The sequence below is a fragment of the Aythya marila genome, assembly GCF_965140915.1.
Source record: "Aythya marila genome assembly, chromosome: 9".
Taxonomy (NCBI): Eukaryota; Metazoa; Chordata; class Aves; order Anseriformes; family Anatidae; genus Aythya; species Aythya marila.
Window position 1 is genome coordinate 179510 of NC_139050.1, and position 23726 is coordinate 203235.

Sequence of the window (23726 nt, forward strand, 5' to 3'; positions counted from 1 at the left end):
TGCCTTTGAATAAATCTTTAATAGTTTTTAGAACTTCATTCTAATACAAGTGATCAAGGACATAATTGGCAATGTATTTAACAGCAAGCAAAGTCTCCTCACAGGTTGGCTTTATCTGAGATTCAGGGAGAAGAAACCCATAATAGCCAGTGTCTCGGAGCTCAAAAGTGAAAGAGTACTTGATGCCTTGATCATAAGCCCAGTCATCAGAGCCCCCTGCAGCAGGATCTGATAAAAAGAATAAATAAAACATAATTGAAAAAGTGGAAATGTCAAGTCACAAAGCTAGAAATACAGAATAAAGTGATAAAAAAGTATATTTAGTGAATTGATTAACTTCTCTTTGTCGTGGCAAGACTTCTTTGATTTAGGCCACTTGTGAGCTCCATTTCAGCTGATGTGTACATGGAAATCTTAACCAGTTATCCTGTTCCCTCCTTATCAATACTGTGGGCATGCCATGGTGTCTAGGGAGCAGGAGAATGGCATGCTTTTATGGGGCTGTTTAGAAAGATTTGATAGCAGAAACAAGTAGTTTTTGCAAAAGAGAAATCACTTTTGAGATTCATACAGATCTGAAAGAACCACAGATCTGGGATATTAGTTGGATCCTTTTCTTCTGGAAGAATAGTACATTACCGTTCTAGTACTTTGGTACAGTGAAAGTAGTCTCTTTTTCTTTTCCTAAGGAAGGAGCTTCCAAAATTGCTAAGCATCACTAAAATACATTTAAAGGAAAAAATGTCCATATTTTTTTTAAAGGGGGTTACTTATCAAAGGTTTTAAAAGTTATTTAAGAAAAGTAAGATTAGGAAGAGATCAGTTTCTGTACTTAAGGCAATTAAGAGCTCTTAAATATTGATGTATACAAGTTCTAGAAATCTAGAACTGGCCACAGATCATCTTCTGACACAGCTAAGGCTATGCACTGACAGCTGAGTTCCCAAGGAGTATAAAAGAATGGAATTATAGCTGGTACATTTCTCAGACCATAATGCAAAGGTAAAGAAATAATTAAAGGAGTTGGTAAAGTGGTTGAACTATTCTTTAGCATTCAAATAATTTTTTACTTTGACTTATATATGCTGGCAATATAGAAAAATTCAGGGTCAGATTTTATATTTAAATCTAAACTGGGCAGATTTTGGGAATTCATGCTACGCACATGAATTCCTGAACACTTTATCACATCTGTTTACCTTCCTGGGGCCACACACTCCCTGGTATCCTTATGGCATATATTATTCCCTATTTTAGACATAAGCGATTGCATATATACCTCTGGGAATATGCTTGTGAGGAAGGAAGTTGAATGCTTATTAAGAGGAACAAAAGTCACTAAAAAACTGCATTTCAGAGTCTGACTAGCACTTAGTATAGTTGGTAAGTTTAGGCCAGTACTCACAGATTGTTGTAGCTCCTGGGCCGTACGTGTATTCAGTATTGTACAAAGTGGCCAGCTGTTTGGCTGCAGCACTAGCGATGGAATTCTGTAGGGGAAGAAGTATAAATGCATATTTTTAGAAGCTTTTTGAGTGAATCTAAGTAAATGCACTGTTAAATAATCTGAAAAGCAGTGTTTGGAAAGTTTTTATTTGTGAACTCTTGTGTACCTTTGAAAATTATTAGGTGTCAGTAGCTGCCAATGCACAGCTTGTCAGTATTGAGCTTGTTCTTCAAGCTCTAATGGTTTGTAGTCTGGAGTATAGTCCGGTTTGTGTATAGCTCTCTTGGTGTATAGCCTGCTGTATAGATTGGCTAGGTAAGGGACAATAGCTAACAATACCTTCTACACTGAGAAGAAACTTGTACAAGATTAAAACTAAATAACCTTGCACAGTAAATTGTGAACACACAATAACCTTTCTTTTCCTTCTGTTCATGGAGCTCTAAATTCAGAGTAGAGCCAGTTTAGTCAGTGAAGTTGAACACTCCTGTAAGTGGAAGCAGATTAAAGTCTTATAAATATTAACAGCCAGAAAAGGCATAAATTACCTTGGAACCATATGTAGTCTCATTAATTTCAATTCATTTCCTGTGCACAGAAGGACTCATTCAACTCCCACTGATTTCAGTGAGGGTTGGATCAGGCCCATCAATAGCACTGTGAAGCTTTGTATATTTGCATTAAGGAAAATTACAGGCTTTTCTTTGGAACGTGTGGCTTTTCCAGTTCTACATTATACAGCATGTTGGTAATAAAACATGAAAACTATTACTAGCAGATGATAAATATGAGTGATTTTTGAAAACAGATGTGCAGTATAAGAATAAGCGATGGGTTGCCATATCTTTCTTTATAGCTTACAGCTGAACAGCTTACTATTCTAGGAATTTCCTCAAGCCCTTTCTTTCTCTGTAGGTTATACTCTGGCTTACTTCCCAGTGGAAGAGAGATCGTATAATACATGTATTCTATGTTCATCCTTATGCTTCAAGTATTCCTGCGAATTACTCAAAAATGCACATTGGACAATGAGTTTAGAAAAATCTTAGTTTAGTGAGAGACCTGTCTTAGCTTCTACAAAACAGCATCAAAATGTGTTTGCTTTACTACTGGCTGCCTAGTCTAGCACAGGGTTGCAAGTGTTTCTCCACTCCCAGGTGCTGGATTTTAAACATCCCAGAACTGTAGGAGTTTACTATAGAAATCTGTGGTCATTTAATTGTATAAAGAATATTTAAGCAAGGTAGGCCAAAGAGTATTTGAAACTTGTCCTTCCATCTATAAAACTGTCTGTACCTGAATGTGAGGTTTTGTTTCTGGCCTCTGTTATCAAAACACAACCCTATTGTAGATATAATGTTGCTTTGCATTTAACAGTCTGGGATTCATAACAACTGGGGTGGCTGAGCTCTCTCCAGTGTGATTTTGTTGTTGTTGTTTGTATGGTTTTGTTTTCTTTTGTTCTAAAGTCCCCTCAAACTGACTCTTTTTTTAATTCATAATCATTTTATCACTTGTTGAGGAAATTGTAGAGGTTGGAGAGTAGTATTTTCTAGTGATATCATTTTTTTTCAGGCTTCTTTTTTATTTTTATAATATGTACATTTAATCAGCAGCTGAGATTGAGTTAAATTTGCCAATAGTAAACTGACGTAATAGTAAATGTAAGCTGATTCTTATTCTTTCCAAAAAAGAAAAAAAAAAAAAAGTGAAAACAAAATTTGGAAAGATAGTTTTATCCTATGTATGGACCTGATGGTAATTAATATTTGCTCCCTCTTTAGAAAAATGCATTGTAGGGACAACAAAAGAGCAAAGCTGCTGTAAGCAAAGAGTGGGGCATACCTTTCACTCTGTCAAATGATTGCGTCAAGTCATACCAGCACAGATATGCAAAAAGTATGTCAGGAAGTCTTTTTACCCAAGGGATATTTTATTATTAGCCTGGAAGTTGTAAAAAGAGAGATTTGTAGAAAGAGCAGTTGGAGTTTTCAGCTATATGGAGACTGGAATTCAGATAAACAACTTCCTTAAATTCCCCAGGTTGGAGATCAAGGTGGTATTTTAAATGACCCTCTTCATTAGCTGAAGAACATGACTGAGCATTTATGACTTCAACATGAAATGAATCTTTGTCAGAAGTTTTGATATCTGATTTTTTTTTTCTTTGTTAAGCTACTCTGTCTCTGTTGCTGTCCTAATAGATTTATAGTCCAAAATCCGAAGGTCAAAACAAAATTCAAGTTTGTAGGAACTAAAGTCACCTCTTTCTCGTGATATAGAAAACAGGAATAATAAAAATGAAGTAGATTCTCGTGGGTCTAAATATAAAATAAGAGGAAAAAAAAAAAAGTATTCAAAACCATCTGTAAAGAGGAACTAACTCAGTGACTTATACAGAGCTATATAAATAATAGGCAACATTTCATGCTAGTGTGTTATTTGCACAGCTACAAAGAGAGGCATGGCTGTCTTTTTGACCTTTGAGAATACTCTTTACTATTGACCCTATTTTCAAAATTTCTTTCTATAACTAGCTTAACTCAATTGTTGTGGTTTGTTTGTTTTTTTTTTGACTGTCAAGAATCTCTCTGTTACAAGGAAAATTCTGCTCAGAGTTATAGTAGCCAAGAAACAACTGGTGCCCAGAAGTCCTCCAAATAACTCCAGATTAATACTTTGTAGCTGCAAGCAGAAAAGGCTCTTCAGCCTCTGACTTGCAGCTGAACTCAGCGGGCAGGTCACCTCAGCAGAGGTAGGATTTCCTGCACTGCCCATCCATCTGTGTTTACAACTGCAGCTACGAACATTTACTTCATGACGGATGTGGCTTACTGGCCTCTCTCTACGGCATCTGGAGTTTTGAACTAACAATGTAATTTATCAGGCTAAGCATCTTCTGCCTGTTAATAGGTAATTTTTTGGAGGAGCAGCTCCTTTATTTTACTCTTTGGGACAGACTTGCCAGCAAACTGACTATTTAGAAACACCTCAGGGATGTTGACTGTGCAGCTGCTGCATGTAGACAATTCCCTTTGCCATCATAATCTGGTGGTGATCTGGAGACGCCTGTTCATTGATTGTCTGGACATCTTGCTCTCTTCTCTCACTGGACTGCAAATTGATTTGCCTGAGGCTGAAAACTGTATTTTCCCTTCACTTCTGTCTTGTGTGCTACTTAAGCTTCCCTTAATTTCCTTTGTAATGAGAGGCTGAAAAGGTGGTATTTGCAAAGTTAACTTCAGCCAAGTGAAGCTAAAACTTGTGAGGCTTTCTGTTTTGCCAGTAAAAACAGACTCCTCTCAAGGTCCATGATTGATGTGTAATTTAGTTCACTATTCTGTTGTTGATAGTTAAGCATCTCCCCTAAGAGCCTAGGAAATCCAGCCAAGTGGAGGACTTTAGTATAGTGCTTCTTTTTTCTTTGCAAGCTAGTTCCTCTAAGGCAGTCTTAGACTAAGTAAGAAATCGATCCCTGGTGAGAGGGTTTGCAGTGTGACTGAGTTAAGGTGAACCTGCCATACAACTGGGGAATCTTGTCTTGGAGCCAGGTTCACACATCAACTTCATCTTGAAGAAGCTGCTACTAAAAACATCATTTTTACAATAGACTGTCAGTACCAAGTAGTTCTGTTGTGGCAAGCTCAGTGAAAGAGTTTCCAAATTTTGCTTTTCTGCCTGCTTGCATTTTCTGTGCTTCCCAGTTTCTTTACTGAATATTTACTTGTAACAAGTAGTACAATCACAGAAGTTTGAAACAGCACATATAAAACAACAGGAGATTTTGCAACTCAAAAATTGTTATGTCTGAATCCCTCAGATGAAAGGATTTTTGATGTTCAAAAATTCCTTACTACAGGTATTCATGTATCTTAAACATTTAAGAATTAAATCAGGAATTAAAAGACTTTGTTCCTAGCCATCAGGTTGAATAATCAGACTAATATTTACAAAGTCATACAATATATTTGAAATTCATTCTTCTTGCATGCTGGATAGACTCTAGGCATATCTCTACCTTCTACTATGTTCTATTTTAAGGGCTTAAGAAGAAACAAAATGGTAGACCAACCCCACATGGAAGACTCATTTCAGTGATCTTAAACAACAACAAATATGGACATTCCATGTCTAGAAAATTATATTCATTTGTGAGTTAATATAATAATCTGTAGCCTGCCAAACAGTAATAATACAAATACACTAATCTAACAGAATATGAGCTGGCTGCAGGCATGTATTTGGCCCCTATTTTGTTGCTCTGCTAAGAGATAGAATTGAACCTGGAAAGGAAGAGAGAGCATGATGGACATTCCTCTGATCTATTAATTCATAGTTCAGAGCCAATGTGAATACAAACATGAACTGATAAAGCTAGATTTGTTTTTGCTGAAAATGAGGAAAGCATTATTCATAATTTATTATTTCTTATAAGGTGACATTATAGGAAACCATGGCCAAAATCTGAACTGATTAAAATATATGGGCTGAACTTTTTATGAAAATTGTGATTAAATGCACAGGTTTTTATTGCAAGAGGACAAATATGTGAATAGTAAAATCAAGATTAAAAGAATCTTTTTGGGGTGGAGAGAGATGCTGGCCTTGCCAAGCACATTTTTAATTGTGAAGACCTAATGCTTCTGTTCTCAGCAGAAGATGGATTCAAGCATGTATTCTGTGTGCAGGGTAGCTCTCTGGGGTATAGTAAAGAATGAGACAAGTGAGGATTATGAAGCAAGCAAAATGTGATCCACCAAATCAGAGTACATATTTATTTCAAGGAGTCATCACAGGAATATTGTGTAACTTCTGAGAAATTCTGACCTAGATTTTCCTGTCTTGGGTGTTTGTATTTGTTCAAATATTGTTTGGATAGCGGTGAAAGTTCTGTGTAGCATCCCAGGAGGGAAAAACACAAACAAACAAAACCACCCAACCATAATTGCAGGGAGAAGAATTGGGGGAAAATTCTTGTGTACCGTGGGGTTGAGGTCTTCAGAGCTCCTCCTACCTCTGAGCAGAAGGATGTAAAGGCTTGGGAAGCAATAGACATATGTGACTTTCATCACCTGTTTTACAGCCTAGTACTGGGGGTGGTTGAGGGATAGTCCTAATCGTCCACTCAAAGCAAGTTGCAATAAATTAGAAGTTGTTCTGATTATCTATAGCAATGAAGGATGAAGCATCCTTCTTTTTCTTGGACTCACAGAGAGCCGTTTTCTACCTGAGAAATCAAAACCAGAATAGTTTTATGCTTTCTGGTGGTTTCTTGAGGCAGTGAGCAAACAAAGTCTTTTAAGCCCCAAGGATATTGGACGCTGCTCAATACTCTTGCATGAAAGGAAGGTACAAGCCTTCTCTACATCTTTCTCTTCTGTAGGCTTAGTGTTTTCAATCTCAAATTACTCAATTTTTGTGCCATTTGTATCTCAGACTTTGGAATGCAGCACAAAGCCCAGTGTATTATGCTACCTTTAATTAAATACAACGGAACATAATGTTATTAATGATAAGCAGACATGAAATTTTGTTTAACCATGTCAAGCTGCTCACTGAAAGAGATAAGAAATTGTAGTTATATTTCCTATAATTTATTACATATGTCAGAGTAAAAATAATATTTAAGATAATATAATGGCACTATAATTTTTGCTTCTTCATTTGACAATTGACTTATGGTCCTCTTATTTGCCTAAACAATTTATATGAAAGGTTGAGAATCTAATTTTTCAGATTTCCCTAAATTCCAAATCTATACAGTAAATTTAGACATGAAATAATGATTGGCATGCAACATAATATCTCTCTTTGTAGGTGTATCATTTTAAGCAAATACAATTGTTGATGGAAAATCCTTAAATTTATTTAGTCACAACTCAGATTAATGTGCTTTAGTTATTTGAAGTAGCCTGAAAAGCTGCACTTTTGAACCTGACCCAGAGCTTGTGGAAGTCAGCATTTCTGTTTAATTCACTGGTGTTGGAGTGAATTGGGATCTTTTTGTTTAATAACCCCAACTATAGACAAGCTTGGTTGGATGATACTCTGATCTTATTCTTCAAAAGGACTTTTGGCAAGAAAAAAATCTTTTTAAAGTAAAATACTACAGAAGCTGAACCTCTCTGGGACCACACTGTCTTTTTGTTGGGATCACCAGTAAAAGAAATGTTTTCCTGTAATTAAGACATGAAAATACCTCAGTGGGTCACCTTGTCATGATGGTGAGGTTTGTGATTGCTTTGTAAAGGAAAATAATGGAATGCCCTCTGGGATCATTGGGCTCAATATAAAATATAAGGTAAAGTGACAGTAAAAAGACTCACTTATGAAATGAAATCAAATGGTTGAAGAGAAATATACAGTTTGCATTCTTAAGCATTCTTAACTTTTTATGCTGAATAGTAATTGTAGACTCATTCTCTATGGCAGGAAAAGAATTCGTACTGATCAAAACTGCAGAACGATAGGGTGATTCATTAAATCGTATATTGGAATAGAGCATTGATAATACAAAATTATAATTTGATAAAAGAATGTGAAAATGTAGAAAAATCACATAAGTTCTTATTGTTAAGGATTGTTTTAATGGATAGGATTTACTATATTTTTTAATACTGGGCTGTTGATGTAAACTTTTTTGATTTAATACTGTGAGAAACATGCTGTACTTTTAGTTATGTTTCATCACATTTGCTCTTGATTCAAATAGTTGGGCAGAATGTCATACAAATTTTTAACACATGGGAACTTTGTGATCTTGACAATAAAGCAGCTCAAGGGTTTTATGTTGTTTATTACTTGAGACTGAACTGCAATGTGTGAAATGTGAATACTTTTGTAAAAACTGAAGACAAGAAGTTACTTTAGTTCCCTGGAATAATTACAATTAAAACCTTCTGCAAAATAAATTGAGAAGGCAAAATTTTCATGTAGATTTCATCCTCTCTTTTTAGGCTGTAAAAAAATGCAACAAGAAACTTCACTGTTGGCCGCAGCTTTCATTTGTGCTTTGAAATTATGACATCTACTTGGGAGATCATAAATCTGTCAAGCGTCCACAGCAGACCGGCATACTTAATGTTGTTGCCTTGGACTGTTGGCAGCATCCTGAAAAGAGGGGGAATCAAGATTTGTTTGTTTTATTTTGCTATGCTGCTTTCCCTGCCAACAGCTTCTAGCTGCTATTATGCCAAAGAACTGAGGTAATTTTATTATTCCTGATTGTTGATTATTGGCCTTATAAAATGTTTGCAACTTTTATATAGATTTAATATTTTTAACCTCACTCTTTTTTTTTTTTTTTTTTTTTCCCTAGATTATACTCCAGACTGTTTTATCTTATGTAAATGGTACTAGGGTGTGTCCTTAATCTTGGATAGATAAAAGAGTTGTTGTAACTTAAAACACAATATTGATCCCCTCTTCTTCCACATAAAAGGTGTGTTTGAGTTGAGGCCTCTTTAGAAAGGCCTCAGAACTGATTTTTTTTTCCAACTGTTCTGTGTGTAACTGTTTTTAGTTACAGTTTTGACAAAAACGTCCTCATTTTTCCCTAGCTATTTCATCCTCTTTTCAGATGACTATCAACCATCACTGCCAGGTCCTTCTCTGCCAGGCAGCTTTCCAACCACACATCACCCAGCCTGTAGCGCTGCTTGGGGTTATTGCGCCCCAGGTGCAGAACCCGGCACTTGGCCTTGTTGAACTTCATGGAGTTGACCTCAGTCCATCGGTCCAGCCTATCCAGATCCTCCTGCAGAGCCTTCCTGCCCTTGAGTAGATCAACACATGCATCTAACTTGGTGTCATCTGCGAACTTACTGCGGGTACACTCGATCCCCTCATCCAGATGATCAATAAAGGTTAAAGAAAGCTGGCCCCAGTACTGAGGCCTGGGGAACTCTACTGGTGACCGGCCTCCAGCTGGATTTGACTCCATTCACCACAACTCTTTGTGCCCGGCTACTCAGCCAGTTTCTAACCCAACAAAGTGTATGCCAGTCCAAGCCAAGAGCAGCTAAGTGCCTGAAGTCTTACAGACCTAAACAGCGAGTGATTTTTTCTTATTCTTTTCATTATATCAAAATGACAAAGAGCTTCTACTTACCAGTTCCTCATAATTCTCTGGGTATTTGTAAGTATATGAATAAGGAAACAGTAGCAGCTGGGAATAGGAGTGAATAGTCAGATATGCTTTGATTGTAGAAAGATGTTCACGAATAAAATCAGCCAAAGCCTTGGTCTCCTTTTCAGACTCAGGTGCAGAGCCACAGTAAGTAGAATCACAGGGTCTTCTTGAGGCCCCAATACCTGGAAAAAAAAATAGTAAATTTAATGAATATTTAACAAAAAAAAGTTGGTTGTTAAGAGAGTGATTCTACACCACTTTCGTAAATATCCTACTGACACACACATATCAGAAGAGAGAATTTCTTCTTGCATAGTTAAGACACTGGACAACATGACATAGTATTAAGTAAATATGCTCTGTAGTATGTATTGTGTGCATATGGGAAAAGACATGAGTATTGATGCAAAGCCCTGTTTTGTCTAAATGATTTGGTAAATCATTTGCTTCAGTACTTAATCTTTTCCTTGCATATCTCCCTCAACTCTAAGATGCTTCCGGGAGCCAGTGAGGTGAGAACCACTCAAAAGGCACCCCTCTCCACTGAGTGAAACCAATCAAAATAGAACTATTCTGGCTTCTGTTCTGAACTCTTCTCTCATGGAAGTAGCCATACTGATGACACTAGTAAACAAGGACTGTTTTTTCCCCAAATTGCCCCCAAATTTAATACAAGATATTCTACAGTGCTATATTGGTGATCTTGACTCAAAAATGAGATGGACCAACATGTAGGGGAAAACCTATAATTAAATATTTTGGCTATTGTATTCCTGTATTATTGTTGCAGCAACCGTTAGGAGCCACTTACTGCACCAGCCAGCATCAAAATTCCTGTTAGGATCAGTACCAATGCAAAAGCTACCAGAGTTTTTAGAGCGTGTCTTTCTCCACATACGGTCCTAAAATAAAATGGTGAAATGCAGATCAAAAGTAAGAAAAGTTTTAACCATTGGCTTAGCCAGATTTTTTTTTTTTTTTTTTTTTTGAGAAAGAAGAATGTACTTACATTTGTCCAAGTGTAAATGTAACCATCAATATTAAGAACAGGCAAAACATAGAAGTCTAGGTTGTTGAGAAGTCTGGTCATGACATTATCTTTTCCATAGGTCTCAACAGCCTAGTTGGAGAGAGTTAGAAAGAATTGATGATATCTTTATGGAATGAAAACACCTCCAGTATGCATTTAAATGCCTGGGTCTAGATAAGGAATTAATGTGGTAGGCAAAGTCATGCAGGTCACTCCACCATGTGAAGTGGCAGCTCTGATGTTACATATACCTAGATGATTTAGACTGACTCAAACCACACTGCTGTTGGAGAGCCATCTTACTTTGGTGGATAAATTACATGCTAAAGCAGTGTTGATTTTTGAACAGGATAATAAATCCCTGGGGAGAGATTACCATCTACTAATTTATTGTTTAAAGACAGAACAGAGTGCCGGTCCATATATCTTTCCTACATCCTGTCAACTTAAAGGTTTGTTTTTATTTTAAATTATTTATTTTCAAATCTTTTCCTGTTTTTGGTATCTGTTGTATAGACAAATTTCAGAACTAACAAGAATTATAAAGCATATTTCAGAGAACATCCTTACACATTTCCAGTCATAATGTCAGGTACATGTATTATTAGGGAGGCACATTTTTTTCTTGCACTTTTCCAGTCACATACATTGAGTAATGTACATAAGAACATATCCTGATTGCTCATGACCTGGCACTTTGTATGCTTGTTCACAGATTTAAGTCAGTGTCAACTGAATTTCCATTAGTCATGGAAATTTGCTCTAAGAGGCTTGGTGAGCCCATGATTCCTTTACTCTATACAGACATAAAGGAAAACATAAGGAGCAATGCAATGGAGAATGGCATCTATTTTCCTGTAACTAGGAAGCAGACAAGTTGGATAGAAAAGCGATATTAGATCACTAGAATTTACCCCCTTTTTTTTTTTTTGATTGTTATTTGTTTAGTCTATTGTTTTTTGCCTTTTTTTTTCTTTTCTTTCCTTTTAGATACATATGATAATCTACCTTGCTCATGTTTTTTCTGTAGTTTTTGACTTTTATGTCTAAAAGCAATCCCAGGTGAACCACTGATGGTTTTCAGAGGACTGTGCTTTTAAAGTGTTCCTACCTATCTACACTTGAATCCACTGTGCAGAGCCTCTGTTGGTGTCAGGTACATCCATGAATTAAGTGATCAGCTGGTAAAAATGTCAGCAATTCACATCACTACAGCTGTGAGAAAAATGGTAGCACATAAGGCTGTCTGCAGCCTTTTTGGGAGATAATGAAATAACATTCCCATTGACTCCACTGACATGTCACTTTCAATTTCTACTGCTCCTTACACAAAACCGCATGGCTGTCTGGGAAGATGGAGATTATACTTGCCACCAATGTCTTTGCCAGCATGGCTTACTCAAGTACTTTGGCTTTCCTTTATTTGGGTTTTAAATTCCAGCTACTCCTTCTGTTTGTTTAGTTTGGTTTTAAATCTTCAAGCAGAAATTGTTACAAAATTTGAGATTCGATCAGTAAGCTGTTCTGATAAGATGATTGATTCCCCAGCCTTCCCCTCCGCACCCGAAGAAGAATGTACCTATTTTCTTTACAGAAGACTGTGCAATGTTTGATAACTCCCACCTGCTTTATATTCGTGATGGTGAGAAGGGAAAGAGATATGAGGTAATTTTTTTCATTTATGGCCTGAAGTGTCCCAGCCTGAAGTGAAGCCAGTTGCACCTGTGAGGCTTTCTTGAATATGTTTTAATGTTTTAGAAGCCATTCTGTGCAACTTAATGTGACAGCTCAAAGGGAAATATACACATTTCCCTATTCCTAAGTGGAGTTTAGGGAGCTTAAACTATAATCTTCCTCCTCTTGAGTGCATTCCTCAGTGCATTCTGACTGTGCTTAGCTGAGGGTAGGTTTCCATCATTCCTGTTCTACTGAGAAAGACTGCTTGCAGGGAATCCAGCACCTGGTTCTGGAGAAGGCAGCTGTTCTGACACATTTGGATGCCTTCTGACATGTCCCTGAACTTTCTCTTTTTCCTGTTCTTTATGACTATGTAAAGAACATGACTACATAACTATAGTATTACTAGACTTGTTTACTTGTCTCTTACCTTCCTCTGACTACAGGTACAAAGATGAATTTGCAGACTATAAGTAGCCTTTTTAGTTGTTACTTACACGTGCTCATGTAGTCTTAAGCTGCCCAAAGATTACAGGGCCAGATATTAAGATCTAGTTTAAGTAGTTAAAAATAGTTGCGTTTTGTAAAGCACATTTTGATTGTTAAGCTTACTGACTTCTTTCACAAACCACTGGCAGAAAGCAGGGGAGATCCACTCTCTTGCATGGAAACCACAATCCATAAAGATGGCCTTCTTATTTGTACCACTTTTTCCCAACTATGGATAAAAAACAAGATAAAACAGATTCCAAATGAGATAATTTGTATGTAGAATAAGTCAGACAGCATGTTGACCTAAAGAGTGTGAAACTTCATATAAATGTAGCATTCCTTGATTAAATGAAAGTCTATGGAGTCTTCTCAACTGTAGCTGACTGTGATATTCAAGCTAACACCATACAATCATAATGATTTTATTTGTATTAATGTAGATAAGCCTTCTCTCCCACGATTATTTGATTATTCTGCACTTGTATTTCTTGTAGTGTTTCTAGTAGTTGGTCTTGTTTGGTTGGATAAGAGATGCTTATGCAATTTTGGGCGAATAATCTTAATTCTCTCATCCGTATTTAATTAATTGTATCTTATTTTTTCATAAAAGTTATTCCAAAAAATTGTACCTAAAGAAGATACAAACAAATTTGTTGTTGCTAGATAGCCCAACATTTATAGATCCTGTTAGAGCAAATGGATTTGCAAATGACAGATGGAGAGATTATAGAGGTAGACCATTCACGTGGCTCACAGGAGTGTTGCTAAATTTATAGTATTAGTGCACAAAATATAGAGAAATCAAAGCACTTACCTTGAGAAGATACATCGGCCGTCCTTCGTATGTTTCCCCAATTACACTGCGAGAAACAAGGTCTGGGTTCTGAACAGTAATATCCTCAGTCCAAGCAGCTATCTGTTTAATAAGGATATATTTTTAAATAATAGAAATTAATAATTTATTGATGTCTCTGTCCTCAGGTCCAGAGTAACTAATTCATAGATTTCAAGCCAGAAGAGTTTATAGATTTTTAAGAATTAATTCCTACTTAAACTAAAGTTATATATATATATATATATATATATATATATATATTTTTTTTTTTTTTCCCTCCAGTGACAGTGGTTCATTGCAGACCTCTCAACCTCTCAAGTTATTGCGATGACTGCCTGAATTAATATTTTCTGGTATGAATTTATCTAGCACTTCATGTCATTGGAGTCTGGTTGGTGGATTACAAAACCTTTTGAATGCTGACCCTACATAGGATTTAGAGATTATGGTCTTGTCATCCCTTAAACTCTCTTAACAAAATAATTTTTTTTTTCCTTCTTATATTAAGTAGATTGAATGCCTTAGAACTTCTGTATGTTGACATGTTTTTCACTTTCATAGCTTTTCTATTTATTATCATTTTTGAATTGTTGACAGAAGCACTGGACAGGGATTTGTGAGAACAGTCCACCGAAGTCAAATACTTGTTTGAAAGTGTCACAGAATCACAGAATTGTCTAGGTTGGAAGTGACCTCAAGATCATCGAGTCCAACCTCTGACCTAACACTAACAAGTCCTCCACTAAACCATATCACAAAGCTCTACATCTAAACGTCTTTTAAAGACCTCCAGGGATGGTGACTGAACAGCTTCCCTGGGCAGCCCATTCCGATGCCTAACAACCCTTTTAGTAAAGAACTTCTTCCTAAAATCCAACCTAAAACACCCCTGGCACAACTTTAGGCTGTTACCCCTCATCCTGTCACCAGGCACATGGGAGAATAGACCAACCCCCACCTCGCTACAGCCTCCTTTAAGGTACTTGATAGAGAGCAATATGGTCGCCCCTGAGCCTCCACTTCTCCAGGCTGAACAATCCCAGCTCCCTCAGCTGCTCCTCGTAGGACTTGTTCTCCAGACCCCTCACCAGCTTTGTTGCCCTTCTCTGGACTCTTTCAAGCACCTCGATGTCCTTCTTGTAGTGAGGGACCCAAAACTGAACACAGTACCCGAGGTGCGGCCTCACCAGAGCCGAGTACAGGGGGACAATCACTTCCCTAGACCTGCTGGCCACACTGCTTCTTATACAAGCCAGGATGCCGTTGGCCTTCTTGGCCCCCTGAGCACACTGCTGGCTCATATTCAGCTGACTATTCACCATCACTCCCAGGTCCTTCTCTGCCAGGCAGCTTTCCAACCACTCATCACCCAGCCTGTAGCGCTGCTTGGGGTTGTTGCGCCCCAGGTGCAGGACCCAGCACTTGGCCTTGTTGAACTTCATAGAGCTGACCTCAGCCCATCAGTCCAGCCTATGTAGATTCTCTTTCAGAGCCTTCCTACCCTCAAGCAGATCAACACATGCACCCAACTTGGTGTCATCTGCGAACTTACTGTGGGTACACTCGATCCCCTCATCCAGATCATCGATAAGATATTAAAGAGGACTGGCCCCAGTACTGAACCCCAGGGGACTCCATTAGTGACCGGCCTCCAGCTGGATTTGACTCCATTCACCACAACTCTTTGGGCCCAGCTACCCAGCCAGTTTTCAACCCAATAAAGCATGCGCTGGTCCAAGCCATGAGCAGCCAGTTTCTTGAGGAGAATGTTGTTGGAAACAGTGTCAAAAGCCTTACTGAAGTCAAGATAGACCACATCCACAGCCTTTCCCTCATCCACTAAGCGCGTCACTTTGTCACAGAGGGAGATCAGGTTCGTCAAGCAGGACCTGCCTTTCCTAAACCTATGCTGACGGGGCCTGATCACCTGGCTGCCCTGTAAGTGCCGCGTGATGACACTCAAGTTAATCTGCTCCATGAGCTTCCCTGGCACTGAGGTCAAACTGACAGACCTATAGTTCCCTGGGTCTACCCTCCGTCCCTTCTTGTAGATGGGTGTCATGTTTGCTAGCTGCGAGTCGACTGGGACCTCCCCTGATAGCCAGGACTGCTGATAACTGATGGAAAGTGGCTTGGCCAGTTCTTCTGCTAGTTCTCTCAGTACGCTTGGATGGATCCCATTTGGCCCCATCGAATTGCGTACATCTAAGTGCTGTAGCAGGTCACCAGCCGTTTCTTCGTGGATTGTGATGGCCACATCCTGCTCACCATCCCCTTCCACCAGCTTAGGGTGTCTAGAGAACAACTGGTCTTGCCGCTAAAGACTAAGGCAAAGAAGGCATTAAGCACCTCAGCCTTTTCCTCATCTTTTGTAACTAAGTTTCCACCCGCATCCAGTAAAGGATGGAGATTCTCCTTAGTCCTTCTTTTTGTGTTGATGTATTTGTAAAAACATTTTTTGTTGTCTTTAATGGCAGTAGCCAGATTGAGCTCCAGATGAGCTTTGGGCTTTCTAATTTTGTCCCTGCACAGCCTTACAACATCCTTATAGTCCTCCCAAGTGGCCCATCCTCTTTTCCAAAGAGTATAAAACCTCTTTTTTCTCCTAAGCTCAAGCCACAATTCTCTGTTCAGCCAGGCCAATCTTCTTCCCCGCCGGCTTGTCTTTGGGCACGTGGGGACAGACCGCTCCTGAGCCATTAAGATTTCCTTCTTGAAGAGTGCCCAGACTTCCTGGACTCCTCTGCCCATCAGGATTGCCTCCCAAGGGACTCTGCCAACCAGTGTCCTGAACAGTTCAAAGTCAGCCCTCCAGAAGTCCAAGACAGCTGTTTTACTGGTCCCCCTCCTGACTTTGCCAAGAATAGAGAACTCTACTATTTCATGGTCACTCTGTCCAAGACAGTTCCCGATCGGCACATCTCCCACCAGTCCTTCTGTTTGTGAAGAGGAGGTCTAGTGGGGCACCTCCACTGTCAGGCTCACTAAACAGCTGCGTCAGGAGGCTATCTTCCACGCTCTCCAGAAACCTCCTAGACTGCTTTCTCTGGGCTGTGTTGTGCTTCCAGGATATGTCTGGGAAGTTGAAGTCCTGCACGAGAACAAGTGCTGATGATTTCGCAACTTCTGTCAGCTACTCTTCATCAGTCTCCTCATCCTGGTTCAGCGGCTTATAACAGACCCCACCAGAATGCTTGCCTTGTTGGCCTTCCCACTGATCCTAACCCATAGGGACTTAACCCAGCGTCAAGTTCCACAGCATCAAAACACTCTCTAATATAGAAAGCCACACCACCACCCCTTCTGTGCTGCCTGTCCCTTCTGAAGTGCCTATAGCCAGACATTGCAGCACTCCAGTCATGAGAGTGGTCCCACCACGTTTCCGTGATGGCAACCAAGTCAGAGCCTGCCTGCTGCATGATGGCTTCCAGCTCCTCCTGTTTGTTACCCATGCTGCGTGCATTAGTGTAGATGAACTTCAGCTGGGCTATTGCCTTCTCTCCCAGCCTTACCATTGTTATCCTTGGCACAGCTCTAACAAGCCTTGTTTCAGCCCTGTCCCCCTTCTTACCTAGTTTAAAGTCCTCTCAATGAGCCCCGCCAGCTCCTGGCCTAGGATCCGTTTTCCCCTTAGAGATAGGGACCCGTCTGCAGCCATCAGGCTGGGTGCTGAGTAAAGTGCCCTATTGTCAAAAAAAACCACAAAATTTCTGTGTTGGCACCAGCCTCTGAGCCATGTGTGGACTTTCCGTGTCCTCCCTCCCTGTCACCGTAGGGATAGACGAAAACACCACCTGTACTCCCACTCCATCCACTAACCATGCCAGTCCCCTAAAGTCCTGTTTGATAGTCTTCAGGCTTTTCTCCTCAATGTCATCACTGCCAGCCTGGACTATCAAAAGAGGATAATAGTCAGAGGGGAGAACCAGGTTGGGAAGCTTTCTGGCAATGTCCCTGACCCTGGCCCCAGGGAGGCAGCAGACTTCCCTACAGGTAGGGTCAGGCCAACAAATAGGGCCCTCTGTTCCCCTGAGAAGGGAGTTGCCTACAACAATTACCCTTCTTTCTGTCTTGGTGGAGGTAGTCCTGAGGCGTGGAGTCGACTTCCTTGCCCTAGGCATCCTCCTGGGTAGACCTTCTACCTCTTCTTCACCTACCGGTCTCTCAAGCTCCAGGGCCCCAAATCTGATGTGTAAGGGCACCTGGGAAGGTGAGGCTGGCAGGAGGGGGCTTTGCCTGTGATGTCGAGCTTGTCCTTCAATCTATTAATTATTTAAGGGAAAGAACTAGCCTTTATTATTTTAGTATTTGAGCAGACTCCCTTTGTACCAGGTGCCTTCAGATGCTCACAAAAAAAGTCATCACATCCATACAAAAAAGCATTTCTACCCAAAGAGTCACAAACTAAGACAGGAGACAGCAGATGGATCTAGACAGACTGGCAAGGGGACATTAGAAATAATAGTCGACACTATGGATGATGGTGTTTTATAACCTTAGAAGAGTCAGAGAAGCTTTTGTTCTTATTTTTAGATATCCTTATAGAAGCAGGATTTAATTAATGAATTATTTTTATGAGAGTTCTGGAGGAGGAAAATTAATTAGTTCTGTATGTATAGTTCTGTATATTTCTATATACATGTAGATCTATAAATATCACCCGGTGAGAAAGCACAAATTTTATTGTTTGAAAATGTAACAGGTAAGCCAAAGATCAGCACAGAAATGAAAGATTCTTTCAAGGAAAAAACAGGAAAGAGATATTCTCATACTTGTGAATATGCAAGTATGCGAGAATTGCAGGTTGCATACTTGCAACTGTGATGCAATGGGTATAAGGAGCCGCTGCAAAGATGTAAAGTGGGGGATGACATGGTCAAGACTATGTGTCAGGAAAAATCATCATGGCTGTGAAGAAAGGAGGGAGAGGGGAGAGCTTATGATGGAAGACGAAGATCTACAGTTGTGTCAGGGGATAGAATCAAGTTGTTGCTGAAACACTTTTTAGCAGAAGAGATAGGAGAAAGAGGGAAAAGGAAAGTAAATTGGTAGTGAAGCATGTTAGCCTGGCCACTGGATTTCTGCCAGAATTTCCCACAACGCTGGGAGCAGTAGAGAAAATATGTATAGGTTGTGATGGGTTGTGCGGATTAGCTGTGTAATGAGTGAAGGAGAAGAGAGAGAGTTTGGAGAAGGAGTTATCATATTAATGGATGGAACAGAAGAGGAAAAGGGGAGAAGGCTGGAAGAATATCAGAAGCCATTCTGATGGCCAAGTTACCAAGCTGATGAACTTCCACACTTTACCTTTTCCCAGGTGTTGTACTTTTCATAGCTGTGACTGGTGCTACGAGCTTTGCTGTCAAACTGAGCATCCAGTGCAGTCTTCAGGTTGTTGATCAGAACTCTGCAATAAGCCACCATGAAAAGTGGAAAGAGAGGCATACACTTTACTAGCAGGAAATCAAGAACCAGTTAGATATTTAAGAATCTGCCCAGAATTAAGGCCATGTTGAATGTGAAGTGAAATATGGGGGCCTGATTTATGGCCCCCATTTGAAAATAACACAGTAGGTTCAAGTTTCAACTTACTTCCTGCCTCATCCTTGCTGACAATGTTTGTGGAGCAATAGCTTCATCCTAACTATTACCTGCCTACTTAATGCCATCCCAGCAAACCTCCAGGGTGCCAACAGTTTGATTTAGGAAGAATGCTGAAACAATAGCATGTAGAAAACCAGCTCTGCATCTGAAATCAGCCTTCTTTCCTTCGGACTAATCTCATGTTACCAGATTGCCTCTGCCTTGAGAGGAAAAGGACTCTTTCTTGAATTGTTGGCGCTGAAAGACAGACTGCAGCACCATCCTGCAGCAATGCTGAGATGTTTGCCTGATTAATTTCTTTGTCAAACCAAGCTTTCAAAGTTTAGGTGCATGTTGCGGGTGGCATGATACATCCGCCAAACTACTTTACTGCTTGTAAGGTGGGCTATTAAAGTAGCAACACACCACAGTAAGAAAAATGCAGTATCCTACTGCATTGGCTGAATTTCTCCTGTTCCTCTTTTCCTGGGGCTTATACAAAGGCATATCTCATCACCGAGCATAGTCTTGAGAACCTTTTGCTAATATCTCAACCTTGGCTATCAAGGAAATGAACTTTTCTGATGTTTCCAATGCTTGTCTTAATATTCTTACAAATTTTTACTCGTTCAAGATACATGTATGTCCTTGATCATCTGTGATTTGTATGGAAGAGCAGGAGGCCAGTTTGTGAGGCACCACCAACCTTCAGAACAAACAGTGCAAATGACTACACTGACATTTCCACGACACTGTAGCTGCACTTCAAAAGAAGTGTAACTGCTTGGATTGTCACAAGGACAAACTCCACTGAAGTTTGTCAGGGACACCTTCCAGACATTATGGCCTTTGTTGCAATCAAAAGATTTGTGCATGGACCTGAGGGAGTTCAATAATGTCATAAGAAAAACTAGCATATGTATAGTAACTCCTCCTTTGGGAAATACTTCTGGGTATTACATTTTGAAATATTTGAGCTTAATTGCTCTTTCTTTGGAGAAATCACTGTCATGGATCTGCTATATGACTTGTGTCCAGTTCTCTTCACTCCCTGGGTCCTTCACCAGCAGCTGTCTTCTTTTTTGTCATCAGTTGTTGTGTTTTTTGTCCCTCTAGCTATTGTTTTCTAGCTTAGACAACTCAGTGGGGAGCCTCTCATGAATGCTCTTGGGACTCACCATTTTCTGACTTCAATTCACTCATAGTATCACGTGAACTTTTCTGATGCGCTTTCTGGCTCTTTCTAGACCTTTGCTGCATTTTGTCTTAATGGTAAGCCCTTTTTGTCCCCAGCGCACTGCAGTGAGCTTTCACCTTGGGGAAATATCTGATAGTAAGTCCTTACTTCTGGTCTCCTACCCCTATCAATATATCACCTTATCCCTTTAATGCAGAGCAGGTACAGTCTGTTTGAACTGTCACAGGAAATCTGAATGCAGTAGAGGCATCCACAGGAGGCAGAAAGTTTGTGACAGGAAGATGAGTTGACCAATAATTAAAAGATTAAACACATTTTACCCAGTTTTTAATCTCCTCCTACTCAAAATACAGTAGTGAGAACAAACTTACCTATACTCCACTTTGTTTTCCTTCAAAAGATGTTCAACCTCAAAAACCTTGTCAGCTTCAACTCGGAAATCAACTTGCATTTTTGGCTTTACCAGTGTGACATAGTCTGGCTGCCAAAAATCAACCTGAAAGAAGGCCAAACAAATATATGAACTAATAAATACATACATGTGGCTGTGAGTTTTAGGTAAGTGTATGTGTAATAGTTATGTTGACTGTGATTAGTACAACAAATTTAATTCCTGTATTACACTGAATTGGTCTTGCTTGACAGAAATATTGACCTAAGTTTTAAACATAACTTGATTAACAAGATTTTATTTGATCCTCCAATTTATATGGCAGATTTCTGGAAACAGTGGTGACAATTTCACAAATATCAAGTATTAACTTGATTTTTGTGTGTATTCCATTTTTTAACTTTTATGTTACTTAATAGGGACTGCACTGATCTTGCACAGTGTCAAAAATCAGTGCTTAGTTTTCTGACTAGGGATGCTCACACCTATAAAATCCAACTCCTTGACTCACTGTAAAGATGATCTTTATATTGCTAGTAGATGTGGCATTAAATTCACAGAAGACCCCAGTCTAAGACTGAACAGTGCAGTGTTAGTGTTGTGCAGATATTGAGCTCCACCTCTGACCAGTTACTAGTTGCAAGTGCATACATTTGTACAGAGTACATGTTTGTACCTAACATGTTTGTATATGCTTGACTCTAAACAGTATACTTTGCTGGAGTAAAGGTTGCTAATCCAAATAAGGGTATTTAAATATACCCTCTCCTTGGTGTCTGAACAAAACATTATTAACTTAGAATTAAAATAATATAAGCAGAGAGCAAGATCTTCTTAATGTTACAATAAATTGGTAATCCCAGTTTAAGACAATTAGAATTTTCTGATAATTGATATAATTTACTTCATTTTATTTTTGTTATTGCCTTCTTTTGTTTAATACTCTTTAATGTTTTGATCATACTAAGTACCTTACCATTCCTTACTTTTGGCTTAGTAGGACAGTTGTAATCTGTTATTTCAAGTGTGCCATAAAGGTGTTTTTGTTTTCAAAATTGAAACAGAAGAAAACAAGTATCATTGTAAATCAAATGGAAGGTAGCTCTGAAATCCATAAGAATATTCTGAACTTCATTTGAAAGAATCTGATGCAAAGGAGAATGGAATTTTAGAACATATGGAACATTGTCTACTCTGAGTATCCTGAACAGTCTTTTTCTATTACTACAGCATCTGAACACATATGGATTTTTGAATGCTGTGCAAAATTTATGGTTATCTTTATGACTTTTTTCATTCTTTGTACATATTCTATTTGAGGTGTTCGTATATAAGCATTAGACAGGAATGGCCTCCCAGCTATAGTAGAGGGAGACTATGACTATTTACATACTTTACATATATCAGCTGGGAAAGACTGTTGCCTGTATAAGTATTTTCAAGACTCATTTCACTGAAGTTGGTATGAGGAGTCTGCCTTTGAAAGATGCTGTTTAGTTCAGAATGGATAAATGACAGTGCTATTACTATTTCAGATATTATTTCAAGATCTCTAAATTAGAGACCTATTAAAAGCCAACAGAAACAAAGCTGTTTTGCCATCCTAGTGCCTTTTCAGCCTTTCATCTCCTAAAAGTAAATGAAATTGGGGCTGGTAGGCATATTCAGAAACCATGCAACTTTAAGTGAGATGACTATTCCAGTATATACTGCTACATCACTCCTAAGTGATTGTTTTGTACAATAATGGTAGCTCAGGAATCTTTTCTTTGGTTAAAAGAAAACAAACCATCTCTTTATCCTACAGACTTGGAAGCAAGTGTGGTATATTACTTTTCTTAATACTGGCAGCAACATACCAGTAGTATGTTCTTCTATAGAGTACTGGTTCAGCATGCTATACTAGCCTGCTGCTGATAGTTCTCCACATCTGCGCTGCATTAAAAATACCATCCTTTCATGCTACAGATAATGGTGTCTTTTTCACCAACAGCTATTTTACAACATCAAAGCTGAAGAGAAATATTGAAAACACATTTGCTGTCTTTATTGTTTTTTCTCATGTCATTATGTCATCGTATATCTACATCAAGGTCAGTATGAAAAAATGCAGCTTGGTTTGAGAGAAAGAAAACTTTAAAGCAAAGTCAGTGAAGAAAAGATGACAGCAGAGGCTAGAGGCCAAAGAAAAGTTCAATTTGTTGGGAGCACAGATTTTTAGATTATTTTCATGAACAGAACATTTTGCCTATAATGCTAAAAATTCTTATACTTGGAAGTTCCATGTTTAATCTAATACATTCTTGAAAGAACTCCACAAGGAATATATAATTTCAAATTAACTTATTTAATTAATAAATCCTGGTGGGCACTTTGATGTTCAAGCTGGGTTAACCGGACTTTCTAGGAAGGCACTGGAATGTATTTATGTAAATAGCTTTACCATCTTGTCTGTTTCTTCTGAAGAAACAGTCCTAATGCAATGAATGAATTAGGCCTTTATTTCAGTAGCATTTTTTTTTTTAAATTTATTTATTAAATATTCATTAATTGAGGAAAACAAGAAACATTCTTTATGCATGCAATAGAGCTCCTTCCTCAAGTTATTTTACCTGCATTTTGCTGGCGAGGGAATTGATGATTTCCACCTGGCCCTCATTCTGTAGAATCACACGAAACACCATATGGCTGAAAGGAGAAAGAAAGGTGGATTTTAAAAAGGTAGGTCAATTGAAAGTCTTTAGCTTATGGAGAAGAAGGTCTGCAAATATAAGCTCTGTGTCATTACATACCCATCAAAAGCAAGATTGTTCGGATAAGCAGACACAGCTGCAGCACCCAGGAGAACCAAGAAGGCCCACATTATTTCAAAGACGAAAACCACATTTTCAGTTCTTCTAGACTGCTTTTATAAATTTGTTTTGTCCTCCTTTTTATCAAAA

At 38.8% G+C, this 23726-nt stretch overlaps 1 protein-coding gene across 1 annotated transcript; it reads right to left on the reverse strand.

Annotated features, from left to right (window-relative positions):
* Positions 1-23726, reverse strand: CPB1 (carboxypeptidase B1). The gene is made up of 11 exons (XM_082766785.1): positions 23577-23726; positions 23397-23472; positions 20765-20889; positions 18920-19019; positions 13592-13693; positions 12902-13003; positions 10588-10698; positions 10390-10480; positions 9558-9760; positions 1406-1490; positions 1-228 (listed from the first exon to the last, which is right to left on the reverse strand). The coding sequence occupies exons 1-11, from the start codon at positions 23645-23647 to the stop codon at positions 41-43; spliced, it is 1254 nt and encodes a 417-aa protein (XP_082622911.1). The 5' UTR covers positions 23648-23726; the 3' UTR covers positions 1-40.

Bases quoted from the DNA above. Each gene is read 5' to 3' on its own strand.
- CPB1 (XM_082766785.1), bottom strand. From the start codon at position 23,647: ATGTGGGCCTTCTTGGTTCTCCTGGGTGCTGCAGCTGTGTCTGCTTAT. The intron at 10,699-12,901 runs GTCAGTAAGCTT...CTCTCCAACTAG, and splicing joins GCCAGTGGTTTGTGAAAGAA to GCTGTTGAGACCTATGGAAA. The intron at 9,761-10,389 runs GTAAGTGGCTCC...TTTTTTTTCCAG, and splicing joins TTTTGATGCTGGCTGGTGCA to GTATTGGGGCCTCAAGAAGA.